This window comes from Lissotriton helveticus, chromosome 4_1, assembly GCF_964261635.1.
Source record: "Lissotriton helveticus chromosome 4_1, aLisHel1.1, whole genome shotgun sequence".
NCBI lineage: Eukaryota > Metazoa > Chordata > Amphibia > Caudata > Salamandridae > Lissotriton > Lissotriton helveticus.
The window spans coordinates 512,065,365-512,083,701 of record NC_136063.1 but is presented as its reverse complement, the minus strand read 5'-3'; the positions used below and the strand labels follow the sequence as shown (position 1 = coordinate 512,083,701).

General features: G+C 43.6%; 1 protein-coding gene across 1 annotated transcript in view; it reads right to left on the bottom strand.

The window, feature by feature from the left end:
- The window catches only part of ZNF704 (zinc finger protein 704), a 657,857-nt gene that overhangs the window by 190,103 nt on the left and 449,417 nt on the right, over positions 1–18,337 (bottom strand). Inside the window, exon 4 of the mRNA XM_078685607.1 lies at positions 6,552–6,784. Within this exon, the coding sequence (XP_078541733.1) occupies positions 6,552–6,784 (233 nt within the window). The remainder of the gene's footprint in view (positions 1–6,551; positions 6,785–18,337) is intronic.

Below are 18,337 nucleotides of genomic sequence, written 5' to 3'. Positions count from 1 at the left end.
TGATTAGGAGCTGCAATGAGGCTCAGGGCTGGGATAATCTCCATGGCCTACAGCTTTGCACTCATTGAGGCAAATCGTAAACATTTGCAGGGAGCTGAAGGGGTCTGGAAGAGGTTTGGCAACTCCTGGTCATGCTTCTACTGGTCCCATAAAGCAGATGAGTCTGACTTCTCTGTCAATAATTTAATGATTCATCACTAAGGCCCCCAGGGGAGAATCTTGAGACTACTAGGTGCTGAGAAGGGAAAGAACGGGTACGGAGAGAGATTGCTGCAAATGCACTGTGAGAACTGGTGCCAATACAGTTTTTTCAGAACCTGTTTCAGCAGTGAGAGTGGTGAGGTCTACAGCTTTTGGGGGGAATGTGCCAACTGTGCCAGGGAAACCTCCCTCCCAACAAAGCTGCTGTTGTCCTGTCTCCTCAGTGGCTAGCTTGGCTGGAGCCTGTATCCCTTACATCACTGTGTCCGAAAACTGAGGGAAGCAGGTGTCCAGATCTTTTTCTTGCAACAAGGTTTCCTGCTCACTGACTTGTACCCTGTCGCTCAACTACCACCTGCACAGCATGTAAGCTAGGCAGTAGCGCAGAGAAGGAGCAGAAGTTATGAGATGAATCTACCTGGTCAAACTTTGACTGTGAGAGAGAACATCTTTGGGACGAGTTATGGATCAATAAAAGGTGCAAGGGAGCGAGACTTGCATGAGCTCTTGACACCTGAGCCATCCAGCAGCACAGTACAAAGGAGGTGGGCACAGTTCTAATGTTCACAGGTGGCTGTTGCACGCACACACTTGGGCTAGCAGCTGGGCTCAACTTGAAAGTACCGTGGATTCCATGCAATATTTGGAGCAGAAGAGGGTTTTCACCATAGTGGTCTTCAGATTTTCCGTGTGTGCAATCCTTTTCCTGGAAAATGACAATTGAATCTCACTGAAACATGTTGCTTAACTTCAGGGGAGGCATGGTTATACAAAAAGATACTGTAATCTTTCATGGGTTATCAGCACCACCATCGTTGTGACTGTAAGAGTGACCCCTACATGGGTGTACCATGGGTAGTGAGCTTCGCTATCTCACTAGTACAAAGGGTGCTTAGGATCTTGCCCAGGTGTGAACACCCTGAACTCACCATCTTACTATTCTTCCCAACGATGAATTTGAATGTCTCCTGCAGGTCGGTGCACCCTGTCCTTGCATGGAAGCCGGTGGGGGTTTGAAAGGGCACTGCACCAAGGGTAGCACACAGAGAGCAGATGTGCACCAAATGAGGTTTATATAAACATGAGAGACAACGATTATGCTGGTTTGCTGCTATAAATGTGCGGTGACAGAACATTCACAGCCTGCAGCAAAAGAATCCAGAGCTAAAGTGAAAGGGGGCACAGGCTAATACAATAGCAGTGAAAGAAAAAGGTAATGGTGTACCGTGGCAAAATCTACATTAGAAAGTCACTGTGCGTAAAAGATCAATTCTCTAATTAATACCTTTCCTGGGAGGCCAGGCATATGCAAGGAAGTCGGAGTCACTGCCCGTAGTTCAGATATGAATGCATGTCACCAGCACACAAAGGTCTGAATTCAAAACGTTTAAAGTAGATTTTGGTAGTGCCATTTGGCGGGTTGATACCAATTTGAGAATGAGAAAAAGGGAGGGTGAAATAGTATAAAGGGAACTGTCTTGAAAATAACTATCAACAGTTTGTGGCATGGCCCACACAGGATGAAAGAGAGGGCATGTGCTAAGTGGGCATGATAATGAGAAGAGTAAGTCTGTGTGGGTGAGGACATCTGGTGGGTCTAGTGCACCTCAGACAGATCAAGTTACTAAAAACGCTGCCACGTCTTGCAGCTCAATGGAAGACCCTTTCCAAAGGTTAACTGCCTATCTTTCAGTTGCTTTATTTAGAGCTTAAATTCATACTAGTGATGTATAAATAATGTCCAAGCACAGTTAACATTTGTAAAACGAAAACAAAACAATCAAGTAATTTTGACACAAATTATGTGGCACACTACACAACATAATTTACCTTTTAATGCCGCATAATTTAGTCAACGGTGCCACATAATTTAGTCCTCTTCCGCCACATAATTACAGTGACCTGGGTTAATGGAAGTGACCAAGTAGGTAAAGACGATTGTTAGAGAGAGGTGAGACGGACAACACACATGCGATAAGGGCAATCAAAGCATTCTGGTCAAATATGGATATATGTGGAAGAGATTGCGTCTGTGGTTTATTGCTTTCTTCCACTTGCATCATTTATTAGGTCAAGCTGGTGTAAGCAGCGCGAAGCGCTGCATCCAGCGAAGCGTCTTTTGTTATCCACTTGCTGGGAAAGTGGGACAGGGGATGGGCACGCGCAGGGCCGTCGGCGATTTCACCATGTGTGCGTGCACGTTCACCCACGCGCCGTGCACATCTCCTGTCCCAGATTCTCAGCAAGTGGATAACACATACACAGACACACAGACACATGCGCGCACGCGCACACACACACATACACACACGCACAACCCCCCCACCCCCAGCCATGGTTCAACTAAGTCAGCCTCCTGCAATCGCTCACGGGCGCGCACACACATACAGACATCCCCCCTACAACCAAGCCCCACTTACCGGACTACAGGCTCCGTCACAGTCAGGACTCTGACGCTCCTCCTTACATGTGCAGCCACCGCGGGGCTATCCCTCAGGCATGGGAGCCCCGCGTCACCACTACTGCTGTCTGCCAGGCAATCCGTGGGCGCGGGCTTCCCGCAGAAGGCGGAAGTCCCACCCCACGACCGGCTTCACGCTCCCGAACTCCTGGTTTTCACATCGGGATATCCTTCACCTTTGGGCCTATCAGGCAAAGCTGTATATCTCATTAAACGTTACCTCATGTAAGGTATGAGCTGTGGGTCATAACCACATCATAGAGCAGTGTGTCTGCATCCATGCCAGTGCAGGGGATAATCAACCAGTACTGCTTTGAAGGGATTGAAGTCTATAAATTGGGTCTGTCGGCTCCTCAGACTGAATGATCGGTCACTTAAATCGTGATTATTTGTAGATGTCCGTAGCAACCACCAGATCAAATAGCCATGCAAAAGAGGACCAGTTTCTGATCTAAATTGTCTGGTTTAATAATCTTCTATGTCCATATTCCCCAGGTGGAAGGGCTTTTCAATCCAAGATCTTTAGTAAACATACCAAACTTATTGAGTCATATTGTTATTAGGATACTCCATGTAATTGTGTTTTAAAAAATGTTTTTTCTCCCCCTTCCCGCCCCCCCCCCCTTCTGTACTTAACAGATGCAGAAATAAAAAGCATTAGTCTGTGGTCGCACCCATTATGACCTGTCTTAAATGTTGGTCATCCCGTACACCTTACTATGCAGCAATATGGTCCAACTTTTTATGGCAATGCTAACAACAAGTCATGGATGTACATTGTTTGATAATGGTGCCAGAATTAAATACATATTAGAGCCTGAGTTGTCTTTGGTATCCTGTAGTAGCACACTGTTTGTAAATTTCACTTTTGCTGGTTGAACAGTCCCAGACAAAGGCAGTGTTCATTGCTTTAAAATCGGTTGCCTGCAAATGGTCAACAAATATTGTACACTCCATTTTCATAAGGAACTTAGCTGCAGAGCCCTTACCTCTTGCTCATTTTGTGGCTATGAGAATTGCTGAGATGGGAAGTTGATATTCTCTCAGAACCCACGATTGCCCAGAGGCTGACGGTATTCTGGGCACCAACATGACACTCCCTTCACATCGATCTTCAGGTTGGAAAGGTCCATCTTCTAATGGGTGGAAATGTTGAAAAACAGAACGAGTGGTGGTGGCTGCATATGAAATGTCTTATGTAATGCTCAGACGGGTGGGATACAGGTGCCTTTTTCTTTAAAATACCCCATGCCTTGGCCTTTGTCATAGTGCGGTGCATTTGAAGGTGGGTTCCTTGTAAATAATCGTAAATCAAAACTGTTGCTGTTTAAGTAACTTGTTTTCTTTGCCAGCACTTTTGTAATTCCATGTCAAGCCACACAAAATCTACCAGCTCTTGGTATAAAGTATTTTATTATACAGAATTGGCCGAATGAACACTGCGCTAGCAACTTTCGAGATCTACAGAATGTTATATTTTATGCAATGTTTAAAAGTACAATGTACAGTAACATAGCAATCTGCACGTTTGAATCCTGGGGCCACATTCAATTATTGTTAAACTATAATACATTTAGTTGCTAGAAGCCCCACCACAAGCCATGCTAGTTGCTTCCGGTTTTTGCACCGGGATATCCTTCACCATCACTCCACTTTATGTTTGCCGGTTCTGGATTATACCATTTTTTTTACTGTTTTTTCACTCTATTTTTTTTGTTAACGCTAGTAATAGATAGACGAGGTAGGGGCGTGCTCAGGGTCTTTAGGAAATGCATAACGTAGGTATTTTCTGTCCTGTGTTTGAACCGTGGGTTCACAACAGCACTCGTTTAGTTTCCTTTCCGTGAGTAAAGGCTGAACGCCGTTCCGGCCCTGCTGAGAACTATTGCTGTGTGTGTTTTTTGAGTGACCCATTTTTGAGGTGCCTCATTCCACGTGTTTTGTGACAGACGAATGACTGCGGTGCTCAGTGTATCGGCTCTGGAGCGGGGGTTGAAGCATTGTTGTGGCAGCTAAACTGCACCTTAGCAGTTGTGTTGTTTTGGCGTAGGTTGCAGTGTCCACACCGGGTCTGTGCTCTGTTTGGACTTCCCATACTTTGCACTGCGGTGGCCGAGGAGCGGATTTTCAGGTGACAATTGGGCCTAGTGACTTTAGGCTCGTGTCGTACGCTCGGAGTCAGCTTTCACTAATCACCAACAGGTTTGCTCTTCCTGCTTTAGGACATGCACACTGCCAGTGCGGACATAACCATTTTGTGATAGTAACTGCTGAACAGTGATGCAGAGGTGTGAGTAAGCTTTTACTCCCTTTCTGCACTGAGCCATGGATGATACTGCACTGATGATTCTCCCGCCTCATCTACTGTTAGCCCCAGACATTCAGTTTTTGGTTGGCTTTGTGTGGAGGGGAGGCATCATTTTAGTTAGGGATGTACGTGTGGCAGCTGGAGGAGATGAAGCATGGAGGTCATGATTGAGTATAAAACTGGTGTAAAGAAGCTCCTGGTTAGGGAGTGGATATGCTGTCACAGAGCCCCACGCTAATTATTCATCACAATACAATGGAACTAACTCGCGGTCAACTTTGTGCAACAAACTACACCACCACATCCACCACGTCCACCACATCCACCACCACACCCCCCCACATCCACATCCACCACCCCATCCACCACCACATCCACCACCACCACATCCACCACCACCACATCTACCACCACATCCACCACCACTTCCACCACCACATCCACCACCTCCACCACCACCACATCCACCACCACTTCCACCACCACATCCACCACCACCACATCCACCACCACATCCACCTCATCCACCACCACCACCACCACCACATCCACCACCACCACCACATCCACCACCACATCTATCATCACCACCACATCCAACACCACATCCACCACCACCACATCCACCACCACATCCACCACCACCACCACATCCACCACCACCACATCCACCACATCACCACCACCACCGCCACATCCACCACCACATCCACCACATCCACCACCACCACATCCACCACCACTTCCACCACCACATCATCCACCACCACATCCACCACCACCACATCCGCCACCACCACCACATCCACCACCACATCTACCATCACCACCACATCCACCACAACCACCACAAACGTTTAAGCTACTGCCATTATAAATTACAATTCCTTTTATTTAAGTATTAATAATTTTAAAAATTAAAAGCCATTGGTATTTGTAATCAGCCACGGCCGGTGGTAGGTGTAACTGCAGGGCGGTGACGTAGGGAGGGTGAGGGGCAGGGTGGGGGTTGTAATGTATGGATTCCGGACTTTTACAGGTAAGTAAACATAAAAATAAATAAAACAAATTTCGCTGCGCGCACTGCATCACATTTGGTGATGCAGTGCACACAACAAAATTCATTTAATTTATTTATATGTTTACTTACCTATTAAAGTCCGTAATCCATACATTACAACCCCCACCCTGTCCCTCCCCCTCCCTACGTCACCGCCCTGCAGTTACACCTACCACCGGCCGTGGCTGTTAGTAATATCAAGACATCTAAGTCACGTAAATACAACACACATTGCATTACAAATGCTATAGGTGTCACATTTGAGAAAGTTAAAACTATTGGCATTGTAACTGACAAAGCTATTAATTTTGCTATTTTCAAAACCAACACAAAAATGTAATTTACAATACCAATAGCTCAAACTTTCCTAATGCGAGACCTATTGCATTGCAAATGCTTGTTTATGTTTGGGTGTGCTCTGCTGTCTAATGACAGTTAAACACAAAATAATATTTCCATATTACTTAATGTTTACTACCTACGAATGGTATCAACAGCAAACACACAAACGGCAGACAAACCTTTCTTTTCCTAGGTATTGGCTCATCGAACATAAGACTGCTCGCTTCAGCCTCATCAATGCCGTCGTCAGCCTGGGCCGGTGGACGGAAGAGTCTGAAGCCATCGGCAGACAATGGAGGCGATGGGGTGGATGGGTTGGACTGATCACTGGGGGCGCTCCAGCTCCAGTATCCACTGCTGCTTGTACTGGAAGGCACATACCCCCCATCTTTCCAGGAGCCATTCAAGCCCTCTGCAAAAGCAACAGAGAGAAATCACAGGAACAAATTAGTCTTTTTTTATTTCAGAAAAGTTTTAATTAGGATTTTATGTATACAGAAAATACAGGTGAGGAAGTACAAATAAAGCATTCCATCCAAGGGGTGATACTAATAAGCTGTGTGAAAGACAACATTATATCTCATAATGAATGAGTGTTACATATCAGTGGGCAGAAGGTGTGAGTATTATGTTGTTAGGTTTAGTTGGCTAATGTTGGTGTGGTGAATGGGTTGGATTGGTTGCTGTATGAGGACTGTACGGTAACTTAAATGTAAATGTAAATGTCATGGTACTTATAGAGCGCACTGTCACCAGACGGTCACCTTGCGGTGTCGCCTATTCGGCTTCCTGGCGCTGATACTCATACCGCTGTGGAACCCCTCCTGGCTTTCCCTGTGAAGTGTCCACTCCTGGGCACCCCCAGGGTGAAGCCAGGCATCCTTAGCGCTGTTGGGGCCGGTGTGGAGGCTAAGCAAGCTATTGCCCAGAGTTGCAGCGTGGGGCCCGTGATTAGAATAGGCACCGAGGTGAGAATTAACAGGTCCGAGGAAATTGAGCCCAAGACCCCGCCGAAGCGGGAATCAAACCCTGGTCACTGGCCAGAACTCTGCATCTGGGTCTGCCGCTCTAACCATTGAGCCACACTCCTCCACAACTTATATGTCTGTCAGTGGGTATGGAGTGAAATAAAATAGAGAGACAGGTAGAGAAAAGAGAAAGAGATAGTGGAAGGAGAGCGATAGGAATAGTCAAGAGTTGGCAGGAATGTCGGCTGTGGGGCTGGGAGTAGGGGGGTTGACTATAGGTGGAGTGGGGATGGGAGAGGGGGAGGAAGGGGAGTGGCTGGGAATGACTACTAGCATTGGTTTGGGGGCTACATTGATAAACAGCTATCCACTTTGGTCCAGATTTTCCTCTTACTCTGTGGTAAGGATTTAAGGTACATAATCAGTGTGTTAATTGTACCTCTGGTAAATCTAACCCATTCCCACCAGATGTGGGAGGCCAGTTTGGGAGAGTCCTTCCTCTCAGTGAGGATGACTTTGAGACCAGTTGTGACTAGTATATCCCATAAGATTTGTTTGTCTTTCTTCAGAGCTTATTTTGCCTCCGGCAGGAGGATACCTAATATAATGACCGTTAAGTTGGAAGTCCAGGTTATGCGAAGAATTTGTGATATGGAGTCACTGATATCCAGCCAAACATTTTTGGTTGAGGGAGCATTCCCAAAGCATGTGTCTCAAGTCTCCTTTTACCTTCTCACAACTCTAGCAGGTTTCAAAAGGGCGAAGGCCTAGTTTTCAAAGTGTGGATGGGGTTCAGTGGGCCATATCGTCAATTCAGTAGTGGCATTGTGCCAGTGAGGGGGTTCATTTTCGGGTAGTGAGGTTTTCCCACATGGACGGCCCCATCTGGCATTGTCTCTTGGGAGTTGCCAGGATCAGGAATTAGGGTTTCCCATTTATCTTGGATGGGTTAGGTTATCTCAGAATTAGTGGGGGAGAGGAGAGCGTATAATTTGGATGTCAGAGGTCCCCCTTTGCTGTATGTACTTAGTGTTTTGGGTAGGTCGGGAGAGGCTGGTGGTTTACATCTGGCTATGAGTGATTTAATTTTTAAGAAGTGAAAGAAATCCATATCATTGCGGTCGAATACCGTTTTGAAATGGGAGCAGGGTATGGGTTCTGAGGGGGGTACCAATATCTCTCACTGATAGTATGCCCTTTTGCGCCCATTTCTCTAAAAATGGCGTTCTGCCTTCTACTTTCACGTTTTTGTTGTGCCATAAGTATACTAAGTGTGAGTATCACATTTTGTTGGGTAGTTTGTTATCAATTTTGCGCAATGCCTGTACTGTGCATGAAAGTATGTTAGTGGAATGCTCTCTTCTGATTTTCTTGATAGTTATAAGAGATGCAAGGGGTAATGGTTTAGACAGTTCTTTTTTCGATGTTGAGCCAGGAGGGGGAAGTGTTAGTAGTAGATAGAAACCATTGGGTTCCCTGTTTAGCTAGGAAAGTGTGTTGGTACCTCCTGTAGTCTGGTAGATTTAAGCCCCCAAGTTTTTTTGGCAGCCTTAGTTTCTTTAGAGCAATTTTGGATTTTTTGGATCCCCAAAGTAACCCAGAGCGGTATAAAGGGGACATAGTGATTAGAAGAATGATATGGGGCGTGATAATCATTTTGATGGATTCTATTCTTACCCACCACATGATAAATCTGCTGACTTAACAACCAACTTGTATACTCTTCAATGGGCCTTCTAGTGAGTGATATCAAAATAGGTTTAAAACCCAATCAGACTTCATAAAAACTAATACTCTTGAAACTTCATAGCTGGTGAGTGTTAATGATGTAAAACTGGTGAGAAGACAAGCTTTTATCCTTACACAAGATGGCCCCATTGAAGGCATCCGTGAAATAAGGCACATAACACAGTTTTATCAATGCATGACACCAACTGTGAATAAAGTTTTAAACACACACTATATACAATAAGGAAAATACCCTCATTTGCCCATTCATGCTTCCTTTTTAGACCTCTTATAGTGACAATCCAAAGTCTGTGTCAGCATACCATTTCTTAGCATAATCTCAGAGGTCAATATAAAAGCAGAGCACCTTTTATTTACTCAATTAAAATGATATCTACTCTAAAACTTAAAATTATTATTCATGAACTCTGCACTCAAAACTCCAGCACACAAAATTCAAAGTGGTTCCACTTGTTGGAACCTCTTTAAACTTTCTGCAGGCCTAAATAAGTCCATGCTCATATAACGACTCATTTATGCCTTGGTAGGTAATCCTAACCTGGCCCGAGGGTGCTAGACCACATTAGGGGAGACAATGAAGCAATGTATGAAGATGGAAAGTTACAAAATAAAGGGAACCAGGATAACATATATGGATAAATGCAAACAAATTAAATTTCTAAACATCAGTCAATGATAGTCAAGGTATCAATGAAGGAGTCGTAACAAAAGGGTGGACATCAATATGCAGGGATACGCAGTAAGCTAAAACCAAAAGAAACAAAATAAAAATTAACATGGGAGCAAAAATGGAGTATATGCCACCAGGGGCTGTATTATACATTGTACCCCAGGGGCACAAAGGGCGTGTGCGCCCGAATTGTGCACCCCTGTGGCACAGCGGTATTACAGAAGGGGCCGCAGAAGCTGGTGTGTCCCCTTCTGTAATACTGATAGCACTGGGGCACATGTAGCAAAAGTGCTATCATGAAAGGGCATTCTCTCATTTGTATGGAGGTGAGGCATCATGCAAATTAGGGAATCCCTTTGCCTCTGCGCCCGCCCCGTATTACCAAAGTGGGTTCATAGGCAAACATGCCTGTAGGATGTGAATTGAAAGTGCACCACAAAAAGGTGGCACACTTTTAGTGCACCTCCTAAAGGCAGCCCTATGAAAGGGAGAAAAAGGGGTCTCAGACACCCCAGACATTCCCCTGCAAATGGATGCAGTCACTCACTGCACGCGTCTACAAGGGGAGATCTCTCTCCCCTCTCCAAAGTTCAGGTGGCATGCCGCATGCACTGTGAAACTATTTCACTTGATTGCGCTGAACCCATGGCAGCACAAATTTGCAGCTGCCCAGAGGTGCGTCGTGGCGCAAACAGGGAAAGTGCACCCTATATATAATATGGCTTCATGTAGACAACAAGAGATAAGGAGAAAGGTTGTGACCTTGTGAGGTTGTTTGAAAGAAGACAACCTCAAAACTAAGTGGAAAAGAAAGAGTAGTAAATATAGGGAGGCAGGAGAATTGTAGGCATGAGAAAGAGTGGGGTAGGGATGGTGGGGAAAAAGACTGAGAAACAAGATTTGAGGGTCGAGTGTGGAGAAAGAAAAAGAGAAACAGAAAAGTAGGAAGTTAACAGAATGTATCAAATTTATCTAGAGAAGAGGTCTCTCTAGAAATAAGTTTTTCTGGGTCTTCACGGTAACCATAGAGGAGGTAGTTCATAAACCAGGGGGAAGAGAATGCCAGAATGTGGTAGTGTTGCCAGAAAAGGATTACACCATTGAGCGTTCCTTCTTGAAAACTAGAGGTTTTAGTAATCATGTTTCTCAGCCACTTTCATGTTTGATGCCCAGTGATGGGAGGAGGGGAGTAGAAGATTGTGGCTAATCTACATGCATAGGAGTAGCTTGCTTTAATAGATAGTTAATGCAGACATATTAGCACAGGAGTAATATGGTCAAACAAAAATTGCACACAAGGAAAGTTGAGCAGCTCATAACTAACCTTGAAATCTGTCACCCTGATCATTTCTCGTAGCTGGCCAAAATCCCACATCTGTGCTTAGCTGACTTGTGTAAACTCAACTTCCTGCACTTGAGTCATGTTATGTTATGTTACTCTGAGTTATAAAGTGCCTAGCCCCCCAAAAGAGCTTTCCAGCACTAACATAAGAGAGCTAGACATAATGACAGAATTAAAATAGCCAGGTCTTCAACTGCTTGTGAAACCTGTCAGTAGAAGTGCAAAGCCTTAGAGAGTAAGGCAAAGAGTTCCAGAGTATATGCCCAAGATATGTAAAAGAAAGACCTCCGTCTCTCGAGAAATTAAATCATGGGATCACCGATAAATTCTAGTTATTTGAGTGAAAAGAACAATTAGTGAGATACTAAACTGGGGTGCTATCTGTGTCATGACTTTATGCATATATAACAGTGCTTTGAACATAATACTCTTGTCAACAGTAAGGCAGTGAAGGTTGCAAAGCTGAGTGGAAACAGAGACATGTATAGGGACGACACATGTGGTACAGTTGAATTCTGAATAATCTCTAGTATCTTCACTAATGACTTAGCAGCCCCACTGATCCCAAAATACATTGCCAGAATCTAGGCGGGAGAAGACCAGTGCATGAACAATTGTCCTTTGCGTAGAAATAGGGAGGAACCAAAGGATTTTTTCTCAGGCATCCAAAAGAGCTAGCAAACACGCTATTTATTTGGTAATCCATCTAAAGCTTTCTGTCCAGCTATATTCCAAGATCTTTAAAATCATTTTTGGAGTAGGAAGAGGCTCAAGAGTGTTGGGACACTTAAAATGAGGTTGTGTCCCACCACAAGAACCTCTGTCATACTGTCATTAAGCTTTAAACTGTTTCCCCCGTCCACTGTACCACAGTAACAATAATAAAGTTTAACCAAAGAAGCATCCACAATATCTGCCAAAGGGCGGATACATAAATTGAAAAGCAAAGGCTCAATGAGAATCCTTGCAGGACTCCGAAAGGCAGCTGCCACACTGTGGAAGCGTGTGAGTTTTAGATGTCCTGGAAGGAATTTAATGCAGAAAGGTAATACCATAACGGATCTATTTAAACCCACAACAAAGGGTTATTTCTTCTCTGCGAAAATAAAAACAACTGGTAAGTAATTAGCATAAATAGGCTGTTGGCCGCTAGGAGGAATATAGAGATAATGGGCCACTAAGCAAAATAAAACAATTAAACGGAGGTTTCTCAAGGTAGGGTTGCCTATTGCACAGTTAGGAATGGGAAGACAGTGAATTGGGCAGGAACTACACAGAACGATGAGCAACTGCTCCCTGCCATTCAAAAAATGGTTTTGGTTATTTACACCCTGCAGGAGAGGGGGGCCCCGAAGGACTCTGGCAAACAGGTTATCTAGGGTAACCGATTTCTTTACTTAAATTTATCCCAAGATGCAGTGCAGGGAAAAGTTGAGAAATAAACAAATTAGGACTCTGATGAACACTTATTACTAAAATAACAACATCATCTGCAACCTCCCATTTCAAGGTGAGCAAGACACAGAAAAATCTATAATCAAGATCTTTAAACAGCACCCTACAAGTGGTGCAGCCAAATTTGTATGTGAGTAGTCACCATGAAAAAGCAATTCCGCCTCTTTCCCCCATTACCTGTAATGCCAGGGGGCACTGGTGGGTTTTCAAGAGGCTAGGTGATGTGTAAGAAGTATAGCAAGGGACTCCGTTTATCATGGAGGCCATGACACCACACCTTAATTTGCACCCATAAGAAATGTCTTGATCTAGTGGTTCACTGGTCCAATTGACCAAAAGGCAGAATTCACCTAGGCAAGAGGGCCAGACATACAGGTCAGTGATTTTTCCTGACAACTATGGCGCAGAGCCATTACATTCTGCAATTCCACTTCCCTTGGGCATTCCCTTCCAACAGAAAAAAGTACCGTGTGCATGTGAATTAAGCAAGGCTAATACTAGAACAGCATGACATTAATAAGGGAAAAAGGTAGTAACACAACACAAACAGGGCTATTAACAAAGGGAACTTGCACTTGCGAGTAATGTACATGTGTAATTTACTTATATGTTTGAGTAATTTTACTTCTTTTAGCTAATCACAAAATTTGAGCCTAAAGTTACTTAAAAGGGTAGAAAGTGAAAAAGGAGGTGGACACAAATTTATGAGTGTAAGTTACTACTGTCAAAAACAAACAGTAGTAAATCTGGCTCCGCACATGGCCAACCACGGATACTGCAACATCCTCTCATAGAAAATAACGGAGACAGGGACTATACAAATAATGTTAAATACATTAAATTATTTAAAATGGGTTAAACTATAGATAAATGCAATTTATTGTTCAAGAAAATATAGAAAAAATAGGCGAAGTATCTAATTGTAACATATTTTAAGAACCTCATTTAAATGTATAGATCATTGTAACTTTAATTTTCATTTAACTACAATTAACCGACTGTTAATTATTTCCATACAGTACTGTTAATAGTTATGGATGAATCATAAAATAACTTTATGTGAGAAAGTGTTTTTTAATTTAAACATCCGAAAAATACATTTAATTTAGTTTAATATGTTTAAAGTAAAGATTTATCGTTTTTTTTCTTTTGTTCTATATTTGAAAATATATAACATAATTTACAATAATATTTAACATAAAAGTACTTTTACTCATTTATTATAAAATGTAATAAACTTTTTTAACGTGTCCCTATATTTTACCATAGGGAGATATCCACACCAACTGTTGAGTCAACCCCTTGTTAAGTGTATGGAAAAGTATAAAACGTTTATTTAAATTTAAAAAATATGTACAAATATTTGGATGTTAAGTATAACTTGCCATGGCCATTTGAAACCATGAAGAGGTATACTTTAAAAGCATACAATACACATTTTATATGAAATTGTGGTGTGTGTGCCCTTGTATCTGTCTTTAAATGTATGTATGCAGGTATTTATGTGGTATTTCTATAACGTGAACTACCAAAAGGCAGCAGAGCAATGTATATGGTCAGACACACGCATAAGGTCAACAAGTGATAGGAAATGTAGATAGTTTGTGGACTATAATACACTGTGATGTAGAGTTGTTTAAATAAATGCATCTTCAACTCTTTCATAAATTAGAGCAGCATTGGGGCTTTCCTGATGGATACAGGGATGTAGTTCCAGATCCTGGGTGCATAGATGGAAAAGACCTGTTGCCTTGTTTACTTTTTAAAAACTTTTTACAACCACTGCTTTGTTTTTCTTTTCTTACTCTTCTTAGTCTGAATGTGTCCTGGCAGTGGGTGTGTTGAGAACCACCAGAGATGTTGAACTTGTCTGCAAGGAAAGTGGTGGTGTTGGCTTTGATGGCTTTGTAAATGATACCGTTGGTTTTCAAGATGGTGTGGGATGGCAAGGGGAGCCAATGGAGTTCCATCAGGATTGGAGTGGTGTGATTATATTTCTTTAGGCCCTGTATGAGACGCACTGTGGTGTGTAGGATGCCCTTAAGGCGTCACTAGGGTTGGTGTCACCCGGTGCGAGTAACTCATGGTGTCACCCCCTCACGACTTACCGCATGGGCTCGAGTCTCGGCAATGACGCTGAACATCCTGTGATTCTACGCAAATAACTTAATCTCCCCCTGCCTTACAAAAATGAATGTGTCTTCATGTAATGCAACTGGTGCTATGTAAAGCGCTCTGATACCCGATTCGGGTCAAGTTTGCGCTATATAAAACTCTGTAAAATAAAAAAAATAATATGTAATATTACTTAACCCGTAGTCTGTTGGCTTCCACCACCTCGCCCCCCTGGCATGTGCAAGCCGGTACTGGGTCTAACTCGTGAATGCACAGTACGTCCACATCTGGCAAACTGCTGCAGGAGTCCTACTTCTCTTGTACGTTGAGCCTGTGAATAATTCTTATTTTGGCCTGAGTTCCCTCTCTTTTGGATTTCCAGGAAAAGTGTAATTTTTGCTAGAGCAGTACCAATGGTGTCCTCGACGAGCGGCCTCATCTATCAGACTTTGCTCCTTTATCTTGGACAAGCATATTTATAAGATTTGGGTAGTTGCTTCCAGACCATGTTCTTTGTTTTGTCCCACCTAAAATCTCCACTTGCCGCTGATGTATGCACATAGCAAGAAAAACACAAGAAGCTTGTGAACCTCACATTGACGGTGCTTAGGTCATGCACAGAATAGTAGACAGTCTGTCCATACCAGAATTGTGACCCCGACGGACATTACAAACATTGAGCACTGGCAAGTGGACCAGTCACCAGTGTCCATTTGAAAAACTGATTACAATCATTGATATGCGGAGGTACGTCATTTTAGCGTGATATTATGTAGATTAGCTCAGAGCAGGCACCTTTCGAATGTGGCAACTCAGGCATACTTTGGAAAACAGTTAAGGACGCATTTACTATTTTTTTACGCAACGTGGCGCAGCAACAGAACTTGCTGTGCCGTTCTGCCTGAAAGGAAGAAATCTAAATGTCTCCATATTTATAAAGATATGCCGCATTTATGCTCGCTTCTTGCTCTGGCTCACTGTGAGCTGCCTAACTCCACTGCAGGCACCTTTGCCCATAGAATAAGTGTGTCTGTGTTACAGGCATGATTGTCCTTGAGTAGGAAAGGACGCCTTCCTACACAAAAACAATCTATACATGGAAAAAGCAATTAGCAAGGAGAAAAAGATATTTCTGCTTGTTACGTCTGTTGGGTTGGCGAACCATTTTGCCGCAAAGTCTTTGTAAATCTGTGTTTGTGTCAAAATACATGGGTGGATGCAAGCGAACGCTCATTCTGCACCCATGTAATGCCTACAAGACATAAAGTAGCGCAAGGCAGCACCCCTTGTTGTAAATAATTTTGTCCACCCTAAGCGTGGAAGGGTATACTCAGATGTGAGTCCCTTGCTCATTGCACCATCAGGATTCAAGCAAGCCGGGCCGAAGACGCCTGAAATGGCAGAAACCGGTCCCCGGAAGCTTGTTTCCTTCCCAGTGTAAGAATTGGCTTTTGTAGTCTGGTCTGCCCTGTTCCCATGATGCACTGGGCCAGGGACAGACTTATTTGCATACAGCCAGGTTCTGAAACTGGGATGGTGCAATGAGCTAAAAAACGGTGTTGGATCCAGCCCTGATCTCTTGACTGGGTGAGAGTACTCTGCTTAATTCAGAGACTCTGTCCATCACCACCCCTTGTTGTAAATAATAGGTCTGAAATAAAGCAAATTGTTGGTGCTAGAGTCCAATTTATCTGAAATTATGAAAAAAAAGGTTGTGCAGTGTGTTATAGATACGTAAAATTCACTTATGGGCGTCATCCAGCCATATTGCATAATACTTAAGAAACAATCACAGGTGCTAAAATGTGTGTCCAAACTCAGATTGAATGTGGAATCCTTGACAGATGGCAACATTGCTAAATGACTGGACTGGTGTGGTAAGGTGCTTGTGCAAGTAGTTATGTATAAAAAATACCTGTCGACCGTGTTAGATAACATTGAACTCTCCCACATGAGAAGCGCACATTATTTTCAAATAGATTAAGGAGTAGTGAAGTCTCAAATCAGTTCATTGTGCATTCACTGGAAGATTCATCACAGTGAACTTGATTGACATTTCGTTGTGAAAGTGTAAGAACCCAAATGATCTAGTATGAAAAACTGCTTGTGCGATTCTTAAAAGGTACCGGTAACTGGCTAGAGGGAACTGTCCACCCTTATTGTCTGACACAGAGGTCCCCAGCACATATTGAAAGGACACACTGAAATTCTCAGGTCTCGCTGTTTTTCAAATATCAGAGCAAATGCAGAGAGCATTCGCGGGTGAAAACATTGCAATAGGCTGTGCTGACATTTTTGTGTAATAAAGTGCTCTTATCCAAAACGTGCTGGTGCGATTACTCATAGCAGCAGATATGATCTGATTGTTGTGTGCCACATTTCTAAATTAAACTACATAATATAAATATTTCTCACCACGGCCTCCGGTCCCATTACCGGATGAAGGGGAGACGACGGCCGGCGCGCGATATCAAACACTGACAGAGGTGACAATTTATTCTAGCAGCGCTGCGCACGCACTTCCTACCGCGACTGTCTCTCCACAAACAGAGCTGTGTTTGTGGTACACGGCGAGCCAGTAGTGTAACCAGATTGGTGTTACCCCATGATGGGGTGACACCCGGTGCGGTCCGCACCCCCCGCACCCCTCTAGTGATGCCGCTGGGTGTCAGTGTGGGTGCCGGGAGAATATAAACCAGGGCATTACCACCATCCAAATGACAGAGAACAAGGGCTTGAACAGCAGTGCCAAAGCCACTTTCTGGAAGTAACTGTTCCACTTTCTTTAGAAGAGGGAGCTAGTACCAGGCTGACTTTGTATTTTTTGGCAATGTGGTCCTTCAGGGTGAAGTTGGTGTCCAAGGTGAATCCAAGTGACTTGGCATTCAGTAAAAGTTAGGGTTTAAAGTTGTCAAGATTCATGTTATTGAACTATGTTAGTACTGTATCTTCTTTGTTCATGGCAAATAACACATATTCTGTCTCAATTGGGTTGAGCTTCAGGTGGGCTCTTGACATTCAAGTCTGAATTATGTCCATGCTGTATTTGACATAGTGGATGTCTGAAGCAGAGGAGAATTTCAAGCAGAATGGTGTATCATCAATATATTGGTGAATCTCAATGTTGTTATCTGTGAGTAGGGAACCAAGTGGTTCCATACAGAGGTTGAAGATGACAGGTGATAGGGATATTTTTGCACCTGAAGGTGCCCATGTGCACAAATTGGTGGGAGTTGGAAAAGTAGGATGAGAATCCGTGGGCATTGCTGTGAATTTTGTTCTAAACTCCCGTGTACATATGGCAGTGAGATGGTCGACTGTATAGAAGGCAACAGAGAAGTTCATCAGTATCAGGAGGCAGGGGTGATATTTATCTGTGGTTAGCAAGGCATTGTCTATGATGCATAATGTAGTAGTCTCTGCACTGCAGCATGATCTGAAGCCATATTGGTAGCTGTGGAGGGGATTGTGAGCATTATTGTGATCTTGGTGTTGAATGCAGACAGCTTTTCCAAGATCTTGCCGATTAATGCTACATGAGTGACAGCCTGGTAGATGGCGAGGTTATCAGGGTCTAGTGTACATTTCTTTAGGAGTGGGAAGGTTTAGCCTGTCTTCACAGCTTCTGGAAAGATGACTAGAGTGAGAGGAACATTGAGGGAGTTG